Here is a 19,260-nt window from a genome sequence, read left to right as displayed (position 1 = left end):
CTGTTAAAAACTTAAAACAAAAACTTGATGTTTAAAATCCTCCTTGAAAAGTCAAACATTTACTAGAAAAAAATCTCGGTAATTTTCTTGAAAATCATGGAAATTGTTTTCTTTTCAAACTGAAACTTCCAAAAGTAATTTTTTTTTCTTCACTTTTGACACTCAGAAATGTCCAAATTTTTTCTAGAAAATTTCTGAGAATCTAAAAATGTCTTCGTTTTTTGTCGGAAATTAACTCCTGTTGTTTCCACCTAAACTGGCCGTAACGCGACGTTGTAAATTCCTGCTGTTACTGTTTTTATTGAGCCGATTCTTCAGTCTGGAGGGAACGTTTTCATTTATTTCTGGTTTCCTCTGGAACAAACCGAGCGAGGAATTTAAAAGGTTGTTTTGAGCCGAGACAATCACCTTTTTATTGCTTCTATTTTTATACTGACGATATAAACCCACTCTAGTCTGTTTGTGCACAGGAGGAAAGTGGCGACAATCATGATGTCTTTTTAGTTTGTGATTTATGGTTTTTGTAGTTTGTGATCTGAGTGTTTCACTTCTCACTCTTGGAAAATTCGGATAAATAAAACATTTTTTTTACACGTTCTAAAAAGTTTCGGTTCTGTTTTTGTGTCACTTTCAAACCTTTTGCAGGGGAAATAAAACGTGGGAGATGCTGGATTTTAAAAGGAACAGCTCAGGGTTTTGTTTCCAGATTTAAAACAATGTTAGAGATTGGAGTAGTTTCTAATGTTAGTATTTTAAATACCAATAGGGAAAAGTTTTATTAATATTTTAGATAATTTAACATTCACATGATGCTCAACATTCCTTATTTTATTATTTTTGTGTGTAGGAGTTGTCGTAGTATTACGACTTTATTCTGGTATTATTCTAACTTTACAATTACAATTTTTTTTGTATTTCAACTTACTGGTATACGACTTTATTCTCGTACAATATTTTTCCCGCCATATGACTCTCTTTCTGGTATTACTTTATTCTTAAGGTTATGACTTTGTTTTGATTTCTTGTATTCTGCCTTTATTCTGGCAATGTGACATAATTTTCGTATCACGACTTTTTTCTTTTAATATTGCAACTTTATTCTTGTATTTTGTGTTACTGTCGTACAATTTATTCTCATAAAATACTGACTTAATTCTCATACAAAATTTTTCTCGCAATATTGTGACTTTTTCTGGCCTTTATGTTCTAAAATCATGGCTTTAGAATTATAACTTAAATTGAGTTTATTCAAGTAACGTAACATTTTTGAGTTATTACAACAATTTTTTTTGTACGGTTACCGTTTTATTTTATTCTTGCAAAATTGACTTTTTGTCACATAACTGCATTCTGGTAGTGTGACTTTTTTCTGGAATTATTACATTAGTCTTGTAACCTTTGTATTTCTTAAGTTGTAGATTATTTACACATACAGTAAAATATTTATTTTATATTCAGGGGGAAATAAAAACAGCATAAAGGCTTGTTTAAGCCAAAATGTTGCCTTTTGATACCAATATATCTCCATATATTAAAGTTTTTTTTCTATTTATGATGGATTTAAGCATGTAACCTTCATTACCTCAGTAATTTACTTTTTCTTAATGAACAAAAGAAAACTGAATTCATTATATTTTCATACATTTATTCTGCAGAATTGTACATGCAATCCTCTTTCATATTATAGGTCCATCATGATTGAAATACATTCAGATATTACGGCTATTCAATCCGATCTAATATTGTCTCTGTTTGCAGCCTAAATATACACAAGAAAAAAAAAACAAACCCACAGATTATCTTTGGTCGAACCTAAAATGTCACGTTAACACTCGGCCTAAAGTGAGACGGTTTGCCTTCTGCTGCCACACCGCAGACGATTTACACGACAGTCAGCTGTACAGATTAAGGCAAGTCCAGTGAGATCGATCTGGAATGAGGGGTGGGGCTTAAACAGGGGGGTGGGGTTTAAACTGGGGGCGGAGCTTAGAGAAGAGCAGCTCAGATGTAGACGGGTTGCTCCTGCGCCGTCAGCAGACGGTACATGGCTGCAGGCATCGTCTTCATGTGGATCTGGAGAAAAAAGAAACCAAAACGTTGTTTGTATCTGGGAAAAATGAAAATTCTGCTCAAAATTAATCATTTACTTCGTCAGTTAGCAAAGCGGCTAATTACATCAACCCACTGTGGAGCGAATCTTTCAAATACTTTTATTTTCTCTGGTAATTTAAATTTCATCAGGGAAACCTTTGGCTTCTACTATAAATTATCTCCAGTTCCTACTGCTGGCTCTGATGGGAGACATTTTGTTCTGGAAACCAGTTCCAAACTGGTCTCCATTCTCACCTCTCCCATGGCGTTGGACAGGATCTGGACGATCTTTTCGTGAGGCGTTGCCACGACGCTCTGCCCGTTGATCTCGATGATGCGGTGGCCGACGCGGACGCCGCCACGTTCGGCGATGCCGCCTCTCATCAGGCTGCAGATCTGCAGGAAGAAGACGAAGAACGGAGAAACAAAACATCCATAAAATAATAAAAAATGATCTGAAACCCAAACTAATGGTTTTAAAGTTAAACCATTGACTTTGAAAGATGTTTTTGTTTCGTAGAAAGCATTTCTGGTCCAGTGTTTTTGTGTTGTTTTGCTGTCAATAGCATTGATTGAATTTTTTTTTTTTCATAGAAAGTAACTTCATATTCAGTTTTCTTTCCATTTACTTGTTTTTGAATCGTCTTTCTGGATGGAGCCACATATGGAGTTACTTTCTGAACACTTCCTATGTTTTTACTTTCCTATTAGAAAGTACACCTGGTCCAGGGGGGTTTTTCCTTCTTTTTTCCCCATTTCATTTCCAGACAGAACATTTGAAAGTTTTCTTTCAAACATTAATTTTTTTCTTTCCCATAGGAAGTATTCCTGGTCCACTCGTTTATTGTTTTGCTTTTAGTTCATATTATGATGTTTTGTTGTACAACTTTATTTTTGCATTCTGAATTTATTCAGTGAATGACAATTTTTCGTATTACTAAGACTTAATATTGACTTTTTTTTCTGGTGTTACTTTATCCTCAAAGTTATGACTTTGTTGTACGACTTCTCATGTTATTCAGACTTTATTCTGATATGACATAATTTTCGTATTATGACTTCCAGTTTTTGGTTCAGAGCTGATTGTTTGAAACAGAGATCTTTTAAACACTTTTGGTTTTCTTTCCCACAGAAAGTACCTCTGTGTGGTTTTATCATCTACTTCCTGTCCTTTGCTGTTTCTGCTAAAGTTCTGTTCGTTTTCGTTACTTACGATCCCGTTCTGGACGCTGAAGCCCAGCTGATACCGCAGGTCCGGCCTTCGGATCAACACCATGGTAACCGGAGGACAGCGGACGATGTTCATCTTGATCCTCGACTGAGACTTCAGACCCTGAAGGAAACAAAAACGCGGTTAAATTTATTCTCATGAGAGGAAAACCAGGAGAAACGCTGCAGGTACCTTGATGATGCTCTGGCAGGTGCTGAGCGGTAGCCCCACCAGGCTTGTCCCGTTTATCGTCATGATTTGGTCTCCGATGTTCAGCCTGCCGGACTTCTCGGCCGGCCCGCCGTGCATCAGGCTGGCGATGATGACGGTGGGAAGTATGGAGCCCCAACCCGACTCCACGATCACCACACCCAGGATCTCGCCTTTCTGCTTCTCGATGTAAACCTGCAGGTGGGAAATGGTTTGAGAAATTCATCTTAGCTGAGATCAGGAAGGTTATTTATGAAGCTGCTGCACAGCTGCGTCTGAAAAACCAGCTGTTCATTTAAACCTGCCGGAGGGCCAGAGAGGCCAAAAATGACTGAGACAACAAGCACAGAAGAGGAGGTAATGCTGTTTACAATAAACACACAATAAATTCATACTTTTTATTTATTTAATCTCAAAAGTAGTTTTGAACTTCATTTTGAGGTTTTATTTTTTCAGTTTATAAAAATTATACCTTAGCATCCTTGGGTGTCTATGGTTTGCAAAAATCCTCAACATATTTGTTACTTTTAATATGATGAATCTGAACAACAGTTTTGAACTTATTTTAAGTTAATTTTCTTTTCAGTTTTAAAAAAACTGTTTTTTTTAGCTAACTTTATGGCACCATGTTAGCTCCATACTTTTTTGTTTGGGTATTTGTTCTGATTTTTTAAACTAAACCTAAAAAGGAGTTTTGGAACTTAATTTTCAGTTCCAAAATATTTATTTATGTATTTATTTTTGGAGCTGAACATTTTTTGGACCCAGTTTTACAGAGCAAAATTGGGGCCATTAAGTAGAAAAAACCCCCCAGAAAAAAAGTACTTTTCAAATTTTCTTTTGGAAAAAAATATAATTTTAGTTTTAAATATATTTTTTTACAGTTTTTTACAGAGTAACACAGAGGTGAAACAAATAGTTAGTTTAGCTCCCTCTGGTGGCGGGCTTACGTCTCTGCAGTTCTCGGACTTGGAGAAGTGGATGAGGTCGTCGTTGTACATGTCCTGAGTGTTGAGCAGGTCGCTGTACTCCCTCTGGCTCAGGTCCTCGGGGTCGATGCCGTTGGCCCTGAGGAACTCCTGGTAGGCCACGCTGAAGGACTGGCCGATGGACTGAGCGATGAGCTGCGCCTGAAATAAAAAACGTCACGAAAACTGTTTAAAAACAAGGTTTATTTAACTAATATTTACTAAAAACTCAAATTACCAAGTTTTTTTTGTCTGTAAAGGGATTCCGCTCCTGTTTCATGATAGTATTCCAAACTTTTATGGAGCTAAATTGGGGCCATCAAGTTGGCTAAAAAGAAACATTCTAAAACTGGAAAATTAAAAATTATTTTGAACCTGTGATTTATGGAACTAAATTGGGGCAATAAAGTTTAAGAAAAACAAATTGAAACAAAAAAATAAAAATAAAACCTTCAGTCTAAGTAGTTTCTAAATTGTATGGACCCAAAGTTTTGCTATGAAGTTTATTTGTTGTTAAAACATTTTTTTAAATGTGTAGAAACAAACAAAAAAAGTTTCTCAAAAATATTTAGTTTGAGGTTTTTGGGGTTTTTCTCAGTTTCAAAAATGTTCAAAAAATGTTATGGCTCTACTTTAGCTCCATACTAATTTTGATGGGTTTGAAAACTGATTTGTTCAGACCAGAGGGTTATATTGACATGATTACTTATAAAAGTTTTAAAACATGTTAGATTTTTTTCCTTTTGTCAACCAGTTATGTAATTCACTCATTTTAAACACGACAGACTCATGACTAGTGTTGCATATTCTGACATTAAAATCAACATTTTTACTCATTTTGAGCTACTTTTTCAAACAAGTTAATGAAAACCTTTTGATTCACCATTTTGATTTTTTAATAACTCGACAATGACTCACATCCTCGGACTCGAAGACGTGGCAGATCATCCTGTACATCCTCCTGTCGTCGTGGTTCAGGTCCGTCTGCTCAGATGTGTGGTCCAGGTTCTCCTGAGCGCTGCGCGACCTCACCATCTTACCCCGCGCCATCAGAACCACCATGTTGCCGATGTCAGCGATGTACGATATGGTCCTCAGCGGCAGGTCCATTAGCGCCTCCTGCAGGCCAGAAATCAGACCAGATGCTGGAATATTACTGTCTTATCTTCAATTTAATTTAATATAAAATATAAATATGTTTAAATACTTTTTTTTTTTTTTTTGCAGATTTAAAATAATTTTTCAGGTTTAAATTTTTTTTTGTTTTTTTTTTTTTTTTTTTTTTTTACTTTTTTCCAGTTTCAGAAATATTTTTCTGTTAAAATGTATTTTCTAACCTAACTTTCTGGCCCCAGTTTAGCTCCATATCTTTGTCATTAAAATCCATTGATAAAAACATCACTCTGTACATACATTTGTATTTACTTTTTTACATGAGCCATTTTGAAGGCTGGAAGCCTTTAAATGATAATTTTATTTCCTCAGTTTTTTTAGTGCCATAATCTCCTGCTTCTATAGAATGTGTGGTGGCGTATTTCTCTGCTTTGCTGTGGTTTTAGCTCAGAAAAGGAATGCCTGATTATGGTTTTTTACCTGCGTGTCTGCGTTGAGGACTTTGATCCTCTGTGTGGACATGAACAGGTCGACCTCGGCTGTGGACGGACTCTCGCTGTCTGGACTCTACGGAGACACAGAAATGAAAAACCTCTGGCTGTAAATCAGCTTCAGTTTTTACATAAACACAACCACCCAGCAGCGACTCACCTTCTTCCTGTTCTTCGCCTGTTTCTGAGCCGCCTGCAGATCAGAAAGCAGAAAACATTTTCAGAAAAACTCGGTTGCCTCGTCTGCCGCAGACTGACTGGACTCCAAATGCCAAACAAAGGGACAAAAGAGGCTTAGAGGTTTCCGTTTCTATGTCTCCGTGTATGTGGGAGGTCAGCGGCGGCCATGTTTGGCAGCAGCAGGTCGCCAGTGGCGTCTGCGACTGACATCGTCACCAGTTTCCTCTGCACCAGAGTGACACAACGCGGCCTGAAGACAAAACGGACCGCATGTGTTTGAGGCGGCCGGCGGAGTCACAATGCGACCAAAATTAACTCAGAAACCTCTGGAAATGTTAAAATTGAGCATAATTTTAAAAACAGATTATTTTTCACCTTTTGTTATAAATGTACATGATTTTAAGATGCATTTTAAGGATTAGATGGACACATTTGATATTATTCTTGATTTATTCATTTATTATTCATTATTTTCTGCAATTTTTTTTTTAATTTCTAAGATCAAACTCCAAGTTTGACTTTTTTCTAGCAAATTTTAAACTTTTCAAACTCATAAATTTCCCAGTTTTTCTCAAAAATTTCTGAGATGAATCTCTCAGTTACTGAGTGTTTTTCTGGAAAATTTTCAACTTTTAAAACTAGAAAAATTCCAGGCTTTTTACAGTTAGAAAGTTTCTGAGATTGATCTCAAAGTTTCTCTTATTTTAAGTGAACCGAGGTATTTGCAGTACAAGCTTGGTAATATTTTGTGTTTTTACAGTGTATGTGTGGAATCATATTAAAAAAAACAACCATCTACAGTCGTCTGCTGACAGATTTCAGCTCTGATTTCTCTACTTACTCCTTTATTTCTGGAGTAAATAAAGTCTTTCTGGATCCAGGCTGCAGAATGAGCTCAGTCTGCAGGAGGAATGCTAATAAGATCTGGACACAGAAAAACGTTTAAAAGCAGCTTTAAAATCTCCCGTCTTCCTTCACTCGTCTCTCCTTCCTGCCTGCCAGCTCTCCAATATCTCCATCGTCTCTTTTTTAGATATATTTGTGGCTGATGCACTATTTACTTCCTGGTCGGTAATACAAGCAGAAATCCTGGTGGATTGGTGGTTCTGCTGCCAGAGAATGAAGCTAAAAGCTTCTCGCTAACCGTGTTTGACATCTCTGGGGCCCCAGCGCCGTCGCCGAGCAGCGGGGCCCCGGAGGAAAAGCCGGACCGACTCTGGGAAGGACGCAGCGATCCAAAAGTAATCCTGCCGCACAAAGCCGCAGGCGGCGTCACCTGACTGCAAAAAGAGCAACGTGACAGCGAGTCTGTAAGCACAAAAATAAAAACGAATAAAAGCTTCTACTTCATTTTGAAAAGTGTAACGAATCTCTGCAGTGACTCAGAATTGAATAATTTACTTAAAAAGTAAAACTTAAAGGTTAAAAGTTGCTTTTCAAGCATTTATATATGGAGTACCATTTGTGAAATCACACAGCAAAAAATAACAGAAATATTTTGGTTTATTTAGCCTGTCAGGAAGAATTTAATTAAATTTGTTCATTTTTCATGTCATATTTTCACCAGATTAATTGTACATTTATAAATGTCACAGCTTGTGAACTAAATATCGTTCCAAACTAAATATTCAGAAGATGTTTATTTTGGAAAACAAAATATTTATTTTCCAAGGTAAACTTTTAGCTGGAAAGCTAAATGTTAAAATTTGTAACTAAATATTTAGTTAGCAAATTAAAAAATGTAGCTTCCTAACTAAATATGTAATTTAGAGCTAAACACTTAACTTGTAGATTAAATATTTAGTTTACAATTTAGAAAATATTTTTTCTAATCATTTAATTTTCAAACTAAATATTTAGCTAGCAAGCTAAAGGTTGTTTAACTGTTTAGTTATTAAATATTTATTTTGGAGATAAATACTTGTGTTATAAGCTAAATATTTAGTTCATCAGCTAAATATTATCAAAATAAACAGAAATGAAGACTTTAAATATTTAAGTTAAATACATCTGACATAATTTTTCCTTATGGTTTAAAGTTAAATCAGAATAAATGTTTAATTTTTTCAGGTTTTGCGAAATTATTTTTATCAATCAAATGTCAGAATGAGACAGAATTTATGCTAATTAACCAAAGACTAAAAAGTAAAAGACGTCAAGATGCTGGCAGGACGTTATACTAATGTGGTGAAAGGCCAATCAGTGAGGAAGAAGCCATTAATAATGTTAATTAATGTATTAAAACCAACATAAAAAGCCAAATTAGTTTTAAAAAAACAACAAGATCCATGTTTTGGATCTGAGTGTCGTAGATCCGGTCCAGTGAAATGTTCCTGTAACGTCTGTGTTTCTCACCCGGACTCTGCTCATGGCCTCCTGCGCCTGCTGCATGCGGGCGCTCTTGGAGGGCGTCCGCTCCGACAGCAGGTGGGTGCAGCCCAGGTAGGTCGCAGCAAAGATGATGCCGTCAATCAGATCCTCAGGGTCGCACGGTCCTGGGACTGCAGGAACGACGCAAAGATGTTAAAGTACTCATCACTTTGGAAGTCTTTTCTACCAAACTGGATCCAGTGGTTTAACTTGGTGCTTGTTTAGCACCAGTTCTATTGACCCAAACTCTCTTTCAAAACCAGAGAATCCAGACAAAGAACTGCTTTTAGCTAAAGCTAACTATCCAGCAGGCAGCACTAGAAACATCCACAACAAACCAAAACAAAATGTACAGGAAAAGATTTCTAACTATTTTATATTTAAATTTAAGATGATTTTACTGTATGTGCAGAACAGCAGTTTATATTTGAAGACATTATTCTAAAACAAAAAGGATCCTTTGTTTTGTTCTATCCAGGATTTCACTCACCGTCCACAAACGTGGGAAAAGGAGGAAGAGCTCGGCGAATCTGAGATATCACAAAAACACAAAGCATTTTGGTCACTTTCACACCAAAGACCAAAGCTCATTTATGCAAAGCAGGACCTTAGAGAGGTTTTCCTTCCACAGGATTTTCTGCTGCTTTGAGAGTTTAACTTACTGTAATCTTTAAATTACTATAATTTAGTACTGAGAAGAACATTAAAGTTTGTTTTACTGCAAAGTTGAAAATAAGATTATGAATTAACTAAAAAAAAAACTTAAGTAATTATTGTTGCTTCCACAGTGTAATTGGTAAATATTTTTATGAATATTTTGGCATATTGTTAAATATTGATAATATGGGACTATTTAAATTATAAATATTTATTGAATAACTTATTAATGTGTTTCTATCGCAGTGTTGTTAAACTCTTACTTCCTGGATGGACGGCTTCTGAGGGGGCGAGGATGGCTGCGCTTGCGCAGAAGGTTGCTCCGGACTCTGTTGCTGCTGCAGACGTTGACTTGATGGCTGCTGAGTCGGCGTCGTGGGTGTGTAGGTCTGCGGTGCCCGTGGCTGCGACTGGTAGCCCTGGTGGTGGTGATGGTTGTGTTGGGACGGCGGTGCGTGGCCATGTTGCGGGTTCCTGGATGTCTCGGCTCTCAGAGGACTGACGCTGTAGCGGGACGGAGACTCCAAAGCCGACCGAGAAGGGGAGTGAGGGGACGTCTGCGGGGAGAAGATGGCGGAAAAAGTTGTAAGTTAGTACCTAGCATAAGCTAGCAAGCAGAGAACTTCCTCCGGTAGAATTTCTAACGGGCCAATCAGCGAACAGGAGAAATTCTGAACGTGACGTCAATTTTCTGCGCTGTAGTCTGCCTCTAGTTTTAGTAATGGCGGCAGAAGAAGCGAACGAAGCCGTTAATGTCCGTGTCGGCTACGCCTCTAAATGTTGAAATAACATTAACAGCCATTTTGTTCATCTCGCATTCCTCTTTTCGCAGTAGATTTTATTTGTTTAAGGCGCAAGCAATAACAAATAAGCTTCATAGCGTCGAACTGGCGCATTAAATACGACTATTTTTTATGTTTTATTGGCTCTAGTGATCTTTATTTGATATTGAATTGACAAGAAAGTTAGCAATGAGAGAGGGGAAGACATGCAGTAAAGGTTTTATGGTGTTTTTGATCAATCTAAGTCAATCCCCTTTTACAGTCTGAAAGATCAAATCTAGTTAAGAACTTCAGAAAACCTTGAAAAAATAATTCAAGAATGTGTGACTCATTGGTATTAACACAAAACATGAGTAAATGCAAAACAAAATTGTTCAAGTCCAAAATGTACAAAATCAAACAAAACTGACGTGCTGCTAAAATATTTCGTTGCGCAGTTGATTGACACCAAATTTGTTTGATTTGGTAAATGTGGACTGGCTGGTTGACCTTTGATGATCTCTGGAAACATTTATCAATATCTTTAAAATGATAGCGGCACAAACAGAAAATTTGTGCCACTATCATTTGACACCAATTTTGTTTAATTTGAAGGAGCTGGTGGGGCCAACTTCACTTGGGTTGTTTACTACCAACTAGGAAAACATCTGGTTTTCTACCCCAGACTGAAGATTCTCACTTGGTTTGTAGAAACGGATTCTTCATTGGAAAAAGTAACAAGTTACAAACTCTGACCAAAATTAACAATCTACAGGTGTGAAATATGCCCAGAAAGTTATACTAACGTTGGTTTGCATTGGGTATGCTTCCTCCGTTGGGCTGATCTCTTGTCTCATTACCCAGATCGGCTCCATCGGTTGGTCTGGTGTGTAGGGAGACCGCACCGCCTTGGTCTTCACTCCCTCAATTGCCTCTTTGATGTCTTTAATTGCCAGGCTGATGGCATCTCCCGATCCTTTTGCAGCGTCCCCTGAGAGACCCGCCAAATTCCTGTCTTCACCCACACCAGCCGGTCCAGGTGATTGGGTCTTAGGTTGGGTTTGTGGCTGCCTATTTGCCAGCCTACCGGTCTTGGATAGAGGGCTTTTATCAGCACCGTCACCCTCGCTGTCGGACTGCCCGTCATAGTGGTGCAGCCGGCAGCCAACAGAGCGGTCTATAGGGAAGGGACGGGACCCACGGTTCCTACCCTGCCTTGGAGTGTGGTGGGAACTCTCCGTAGGGGAGGATGGCGCCCCTTTTTGAACACTCTTCAGTCTATGTCCGACAAAGGTCTCCTGCTGGGACTCTTGCTGGACTTTGTTAGACTCGGGTCTCCAACCAGATTGCCGACAAGGTTCCCGCTGCATTTCAGGGTAAGAGGTCTTCAGAGGCTCCGGGAAAGAGTTTGGATGACATTTTGGCTCAGAATACGACTCGAAGACGGGCTCCGTGTATGTCTTCTGGTGGGACTCCGTGTAAAATTCTGCATAGGTTTTAGGGTGAGACTCGGAGCAAGAAGTTGAGTGAGACAGTGAGCAAGATTCAGAGCAATCCTCTTCCTCTTCTTCAGGTAAAGGGTTGTTGTCAGGTAGCGAGCTCATACTGATGTCCTCACTGAAGTGATCCAGCTGGGGGAAAGGTGGTACGTCAGGAGACGAGGGAGGAGTTGGGGATTGTAAAGGAGGTGGGCTGTGGAGAGGTCCATCCATGCTCAGCGAGGCGGCGCTCTCCGTGTCTGAGCAGAGATCTGTAATTTCACTTCCCTGAGCTGTAGGATCCTCTTCGGCATTCTCCATGACACCTTCCCGGTCCTCCTCCACCCTTTCTGCTTCTTCTGCTCTTTCATTCTGACTACAGCTTGGGTTCCCGCCAGTGGGCTGGAAGTTTCCATCCTCCTCTACTTCTTTTTGTTCCTCTTTCTCTTTGACTTCCTCAGATTCCTCTTCATGCTCTGCTTTGTACTCAACGTGGTCTTCTTCAGCTTCAGCCGGTGTTTGTTGGGGCTCAAGTTGCACGTCATTCATTGCAGGAGCAACACAGACGTGGGTAGGAGTAACAATAGCAACTGGAGTCTGATGAGGAGATCCTCTGTCTTGTGATTGGTTCAGTACAGGATCAACAAAACAGACTTCCTGCTCCCGTATCTCAGCTGGACCTTCTCTCTCTCCGACGCTGGGCGAAGACTCCTGGATTTCTCTAAACTGCTGCCTCTGTCTGTGATTTCTAAGTCTGGGGTTTGGGTCACCATGACGGCGGTAGCGGGTAACGGCAGGGCGGTGTTGTTGCACGGGACGGGGCTCGGCATCCTGACCTTCAGCCCCATCTGACCTGACAGAGACGACCATCGGGGCCCCACCAGGACTCTGAACTTGGCCAGACGGAGGCCGCCGGCGGTGGCGAGGAGGTCCACGACCTGCAGGGTGGTGATGGTGGTGATGATGTGCAGAGTGGTGGTGATGCCGGTGGGGATGGTGAGGAGGCATTTCCCCATCCTGGTTCTGCATCTGACACGGCCTCCAGGAGCGACGGATGGGCGGTTCGCCGTTGGTTCCGTTGGACTGCCTGGTTCTTGGAGGCACAGAGGCCCCCATCTGCTCCTCATCTGCTTCGCCTGTGGCATCTTCCTGATACTTTTGACTCATTGCTGGGATGGGATTGGACTCAAACGGCTTTGCAGATCATCAGCCCACTCACAGACCAACCTGGAAGAGAAAGAGGCAAGAGACAGGCAGAAAATGTCATGTAGTTTGTTCATTAAACTGAATAAAAGTGTACAAAAAGACTGAACACAGAGTACTCCAAAAACCAGAGGACTGTCTGTGTTGTTGTGATTTTCTTTCTACCCATGTCACATTTTTCAGATGTACTTGTTGTAGCTGTTTGCTACCACTTGGGGGCACTGTGAAAAATTTTTAAAACACCCTCAAAGTTTTTTTTTTTTTTTTTTTTGTCACAATAAAGTCCAGTTGTGGGCACACTTCCGCTAATGTTCTAATACCTAATATTTCATTTAGCGCTTCAGCATTTTTGCTAACTTTGAAAACGTTTAGCTTCAACTAAGTTATTTTTTTCCTGGAGGTTATAAAGCTCCATTTTGCTCGACTGTTTTGGAAACATTCAGTTGCATAAAGTTTGACATCAGTAATGAAGTTTTGGTTACAGACTGTTAAGAAATCTTCAAGAAGTTAGACGTTTAGCACTTTAGCATTAGATTTCACAAGGTACTATGTCTGTAAGCTACTTTTTATGATTAATGATTTCAGTTAACAAATTTAATATTTAGCTTGCTAGCTAGTATAGCTGTCTGTTGCCACTGCAGACAGCTACAGCTTGTTTTAAAAATATATGTTTGTCTTTTTATTGTAAAGATACACACTTCTGCTAATTGGCTAAAGCGCTAATGAGCGCTAATTGGGTAAAGATGTTAATTTTAGCTTGTTAAATATTTAGTTAGCAAGTTAAATAGCTACCTTCAAACTAAATATTTGGTTTCAATCTAAATATTTAGCAAGCTAACTAAATATTTACTTAGCATAGATAGATACAATATTTAACATTACCATATATAGCTTAGTAGAGGTGAAAAAAATTGGTTTCAAAATTAAGTCCCATGTTTATTTGATGGGCTAAATAATCTAATTTATTGCTGATCATTTTAAACTGTAACTTTACAAACGACACCATGTAACAATGAGTGCATTTATATGTTAAAATAAAGTCACTGTATTTATCTTCTATGACTCAATTATACACTACCTTGTGTTGATGTTTCACATAAAATCCCAATGAAATAAACTGATAAAAGTTTAGAAGGTATAAAAACATTTTCAAGGCACTGAGTGAAAATAAAAAGGCAAACATGACATGATGTTTAACTTTGGCCCCACCCTGTTTTTGTTTCACTAATACTAAAAATGTAAATCCTCGGAGAATCACTTTAATCTGCAGCGTTCATCCGTCCACCAGCAGCTGGCAGATGGCACAAGGAGGAAGAGGAGGAGGAGGAAGGGCAGGAGGACAAGGAGGGACCTTTATCTGGTACCTGATAGGAGCTGACAGACGGGAGCAGATCGGGCAGCACTCTGAATAATAAATATGCTCTGTGAACGAAAACAACCAGACCTGTTCTATTTATTTAATACGATGCTCAGAAGATGACCAGAATTTACTGCAACTTCACCGAATATCAGATTAGCTCCAGAAAAGGTCAGAGGAAGAACAGAAACTAGAAAACCTGATTTAAGATTTTAAAAAAGCCTTTAGAGTTATTTTATCCAAACATCAGATCATTTAGTTCTTCGTTTTCCTGGTTGAGTTGTTGCATGTTTGAACAATTATTTTAGATGCATCTAGGAGGATTTTTTCCCTCTTACTTTTTTTAACTTTCTGACAGTTGCTATGACACGTAACCGTGGCAACAAGGTGCCTTTTTTTCTTCTTTGCAGGAGCAGCAGATTAGCATTTCAAAAGCTAAAAAATACCTGAACTACGACCTTGAATCCCAAAGGAGTCAAAAAAAGAAGGATTGATGGATGTAGAGCAGAGAGAGAAGAGGAAAGTTCAAACTGTCTCTTCTCCACAGATGTCAAACTGGAGGCACGCAGGCCAAATCCGGTCCACTGTAGCTATTTTTCTAAAACCTTAAGATAACACTTGTGTGCTTAAATATTTTACTAATCAAATCATTGTAAAAATATGTTCAAAAGTGCTCCAGTTTAAGTAACACAAATCAAATTTAACAGGGCTGTTTTTTAGAAGCAGAAATCTACAAAAACATGCAAAATGTGTGAATTTTGAATATCAGATCCCTTTAAATGTGGACATAATGGCATCTGGACTGGAAACGGATAAACGGGTGTAAGAGTAAAGGTTAATAGTGATCCAGTAATTTGAGCACCAACCACAACTGCCAGGATGGGACCAGAAAGGCTAATAGTCTTTAATAGTCTTCCCCGTTTGGGGTTTATAGGAGCTGGCAGGCGGCGGTCATGTGGTCAGACGAGGAGAGTCGGGAGGAAAAGGCAGTCTGGGTCACAGATGGCCCGGCAGCGAGGCTGATGGCCGGACCGGGCCGGAGCCGCCTCCATCTGGCCATCTGCAGTGAAAGCTGCTGGGGGGATTTGGAGGCATCATTAACTTGCTGAACATATCCTGACGACACCTCAAGCATGCAGTGGACTCTGGATGCATCTGCTGAGTGGCTACCAGAGGTTTAGGACTGATTTGCAACTGTAACGGTGAAAAGGGCGAAACTGAAGAGCAGAGATGGACAGAGGAACCTCAATCTGACAGTAAATCTGCAGTAACGTTGTATGATGGTGGAAAAGCAGTATTTCAAACTCCAACTTCAAACTGCACAGAAAAAACAGCTGATGCCTCTGAAATACTGCTATACACCTTGATGAGAAACGGCGACACTTTCCAACTATTAATGCCAAGACGGCCTTTAGGTATTAGAAAAAAGTAAAGTCTCTCCATACAGCCTCTCTGTATTGTTTTTGCTAAGTTTATAAAATGTATTTTGCTGCCTGAGTAGCATATTTTAAATCCCCACAGTCTGTTTGCACAAAGAAACCAAGTATAAATCTTCCTTTTCTGATTTTCCTTCAGGCAGAGACGCCTTCTGTTTCTCTCTCTGAACTGTCAAATATGCTTACCATGAATAAAATAAATATGTAAACCTGCAGAGAAAGAGGAACATGAAGCAATATAAATTAAATATGGTGTCTGATTGTTGTGTAGCCTGAAAGCAGGCTGTCAGAAACCGACAGTCAGCAGATTGAGTTCACTGCAGAGGAAAAGGGTTAGCGCCTCAGCTGACTGCTTTAGATGCCACAAAAACTGGTTTTCTAAAGCAATTTTTCATGAAATTCCCCATAAACTCATCATTTTTAGAAATATTTTCATCTGTTCAAACATATAAAATAACCCAGAACGCTGTAGTAACTACTCCAGGCCTGTAGGTGGTGGTGTGATGTTTGACATAATAAAGAAACATTTTCTACATGTAATGGCTGTGAGAAAGCAAGACTTTAATTTTTAGCTTATTACCTCCCTCTGCTATGAAACAAGTTAGGTTTTTATATATTGGTGGAATAATATCAGATTTTTCTGTGGAATTTGATTCCATGTTATTGATAAAAACAATCTGCCTCTTCATGGATTTTGTTTGTAGCACATAACTAAAATATTTGGGAAAATAATGAAGCTTGGGAAGCTGGAATATCTAAACTCTCTGCTACTTGAAACGCTATTGGCTGGTTTTTGCAAAGGAGTCAATCCAGGTGCGCCGTTTATTTTCCTTGGTGCTGATTGGCTGAACTCTCCAGAGGAGATATGGAAGACCAATGATGTCAGCGTTTGTGGTAGTGCTAAAATGGTTATCACTGTGAGAATTAATGCACGTAGTACAATATTATGACTTTATTCTGTTAATATTACAAGTTTATCAACATATTATTTCGACTTGTACTTTTTTGTGCATGACAATTTTATTCTGGCAATATTATTACTATTTTTGTATCATTACCTCTTTTTTTCTCATTTATTTCGACTATTTTATCATTTTATGACTATTCTGTTAAAATTATGACTTTATTCTCTTAAGACTTAAATTTTTTCTGCACTATTCTGTCTTTTTTTCAATATGAGTTTATTCTTGCATCATATCTGTATTCTGTATATATTCTGAGTTTATTATTGTATTATTACAATTTTATTCTCACATATTATTTTAATTATTTATTTTTTAATTAGCCTGGCAGTAATACTCTATCGTAGAACACAGCTCAGTAGTTTGCTCAGATGAGACCAATTAAAAACATTTGACATGTGCATCATGCCTTACAAATTCTTCAAAAACCCGAAGACGTGAAAAGCAGAGAGAAGCAGATCCCAAAAAACATTAAAGGTGTTTCTACAGGTGTGATTACTGTTCCAACACTTAAAATACGTGAAAAATATGAAACATTTAGGAGAAACAGCCCTTTTGTGAGGCTAAAGAACTGATAATATAGATTTATTTTAAGAAACCTTCACATTAAAGTGTGAGTATTTCTTCCTAGCCTGATTCATCCAGGGTGTGTGTGTGTGTGTGTGTGTGTGTGTGTGTGTGTCAGTCACACACCATGACAAACACAAGCTCCCAGCCAGCATATGCTCCGTGTTGGGATGCATCAATTATCACCTTACAGGCGTCACGACCGCTCATGATGATGAATTCATGAGAAAAAAAATAATAATAAAAAAGACAGGCAGGTACTTTTATTTTGAAGGCCTTAAATCCCCTCCTGTGGTCATGTTCTGTTTCATTAAGGCCCAAAGGTTCCTCTTTTTTAAAAACATCTGTGGTTCCGGGCCTGTTTGGTCACTCTGTTCCCGTGTTTCCTGTCATTTAGAGACTGAAACAAAACGTCCTTGGCTGCCTTATTTTAGAAATTAATGACATTTATTTTGAAAATATATCCATCCAAAAATGTCGGAGCTGTTTTATAAACGTCGCTATCTATGATTTCCCCCCGCAGGTGCACAATAATCCCAACGAATGTAATAAATGATCGACTGTCGGACGTGACAGCCGCTGATTTTACCTTCATGTTAGAGGAGGAGAGGCCCGGCTCCGGTCCACATCGTCCCGCCCGGGTCGGCTCGGTTCGGCTCGGTTTGCTCCCTCCTCCGGACAACCTGGTGGGATTAAAACGGAAAGCTCGGCCCCCTCCCTCCGCACCGTGACATCAGAGCGGATTAGCGAAGCACAAAGCGCCTTTAGCAGCAGCAGCTGATGCTGGAAAACAGCGGATCCGACCCGCCTACTCCATCAGCAACCTGCAGAGTGCTGCGACACGCTGCCGGGAGCGGCCGCTGGGGGCGCTGTGGCCCGCGGTGGGAGCGCTGCTGGTGACGTCAGGGGCTGCGTTCATGGAAAACAAACTTAACAGACAGCAGTAATAATAAAGAAATAAATATACTAAACAAAAAATATTATTTAAAAAATTACAAAACCACATAGTAGAAAAAATATATATAAAATGTATATTAGGGAATATTTACATTCAGACCATGAACTAAAATCAAATTCAAAAATACTTTATTGATCTCAAAGATAAATTAAATGTTGTTGTAACTCCTATAAATTAACATTTTATGCTATAAAAATATGTATAATTTAAACTGAACATCATCAGAAACAGGTTTATTTATTTCAGTAATTTAAATAAATTGACACTCAAACAGATTTCAATATTTCAAGTGTTTATTTATTGTGCTTAAACTCCAATATTCAGTTTCTCTAAATAAATAAATATTACTGTTGTCAGCTGCTGATTATGGAGGACTGATTCTGCCAACATTGGCAAAAAAAAAAAAAAGAAATACAGAAATGGCTTTATAAAGTAATTACTCATTTTTAATTTTTGTTGTGTACTATTGATCTTAATTAATGTGCCAAATTGTATGTTCAAAAAAAGAACATATTAGAAATATTTGAGAAAATGAATCAATGTGTGATTAAAAAAGTGAGAGAAAACTAATTAATAAAACATTATGGCAATAAAATTGAAAATAAAATAATAGTGATTTGGGTCATGCATTAATAAATATAATAATCATGTAAAAATAGCCATATATGATTTATCAGCTTATATCTGTATGATTATATCTGTTCTGTATGTTTATACTACATTTCTGCTCACAAATCACCAGTTTTTCATAAAATCTGGTCTTGAAGAACAAAACAAGCTGATTCAGAATAGATTAATAAAAAATAAGTGTCCAATTTTGTGGGGGAATATTTTGATTCTTATCACTGACTTTGTTGCCACTTGTAGTTAAACTCAGAAATGATCCAGCTGTTGCTGTGTGGGTGGAATGTGGTTTTTAACCAGAGCAGATGGAAAACGCAGGAAGTTCTCCAGAAACGTGGATAAATTGGCCTCCATCCGGATCTCCAGCATCAGAGCCCCGTTTCCACACACAGCAGCGTCTATGTCACAAACACCTCGATTTCCCGCGGGAGCTCCCCGTTGCCGTGACAACGGCATGTGATGCAGGGATGGTGGTGGTGCAGGCCGGTAACCATGGCATCCGGTGTGTTATTACCATCCAACTCGACCTTGATCCCACTCAGAGTGGCCGCCGCTCTTCGTTGTTGCCAGAGGAAGTGTGAGAACCTTCAGGTTTAGAAACACGTCAGAGAGCGTGAGAGAGGA

The 19,260-nt window shown here is 38.8% G+C and overlaps 1 protein-coding gene across 1 annotated transcript; it reads right to left on the bottom strand.

Moving 5' to 3' along the window:
• Positions 1–1,624: 1,624 nt before the first annotated feature.
• LOC106935289 (amyloid beta A4 precursor protein-binding family A member 1-like) lies at positions 1,625–18,039 on the bottom strand. The gene is made up of 13 exons (XM_015015692.1): positions 17,644–18,039; positions 10,858–12,756; positions 9,554–9,847; positions 9,124–9,163; positions 8,619–8,764; positions 6,244–6,276; positions 6,073–6,159; positions 5,398–5,598; positions 4,462–4,641; positions 3,494–3,706; positions 3,305–3,424; positions 2,347–2,487; positions 1,625–2,073 (listed from the first exon to the last, which is right to left on the bottom strand). The coding sequence occupies exons 2-13, from the start codon at positions 12,694–12,696 to the stop codon at positions 2,002–2,004; spliced, it is 3,366 nt and encodes a 1,121-aa protein (XP_014871178.1). The 5' UTR covers positions 12,697–12,756; positions 17,644–18,039; the 3' UTR covers positions 1,625–2,001.
• Between the last annotated feature and the right edge of the window lie 1,221 nt (positions 18,040–19,260).

The sequence above is a fragment of the Poecilia latipinna genome, unplaced genomic scaffold (assembly GCF_001443285.1).
Source record: "Poecilia latipinna isolate Pla-1442-1.1 unplaced genomic scaffold, P_latipinna-1.0 Scaffold1942, whole genome shotgun sequence".
NCBI lineage: Eukaryota > Metazoa > Chordata > Actinopteri > Cyprinodontiformes > Poeciliidae > Poecilia > Poecilia latipinna.
Note: the sequence above shows the minus strand (reverse complement) of the source record. Positions and strands in the feature narration are given on the sequence as shown.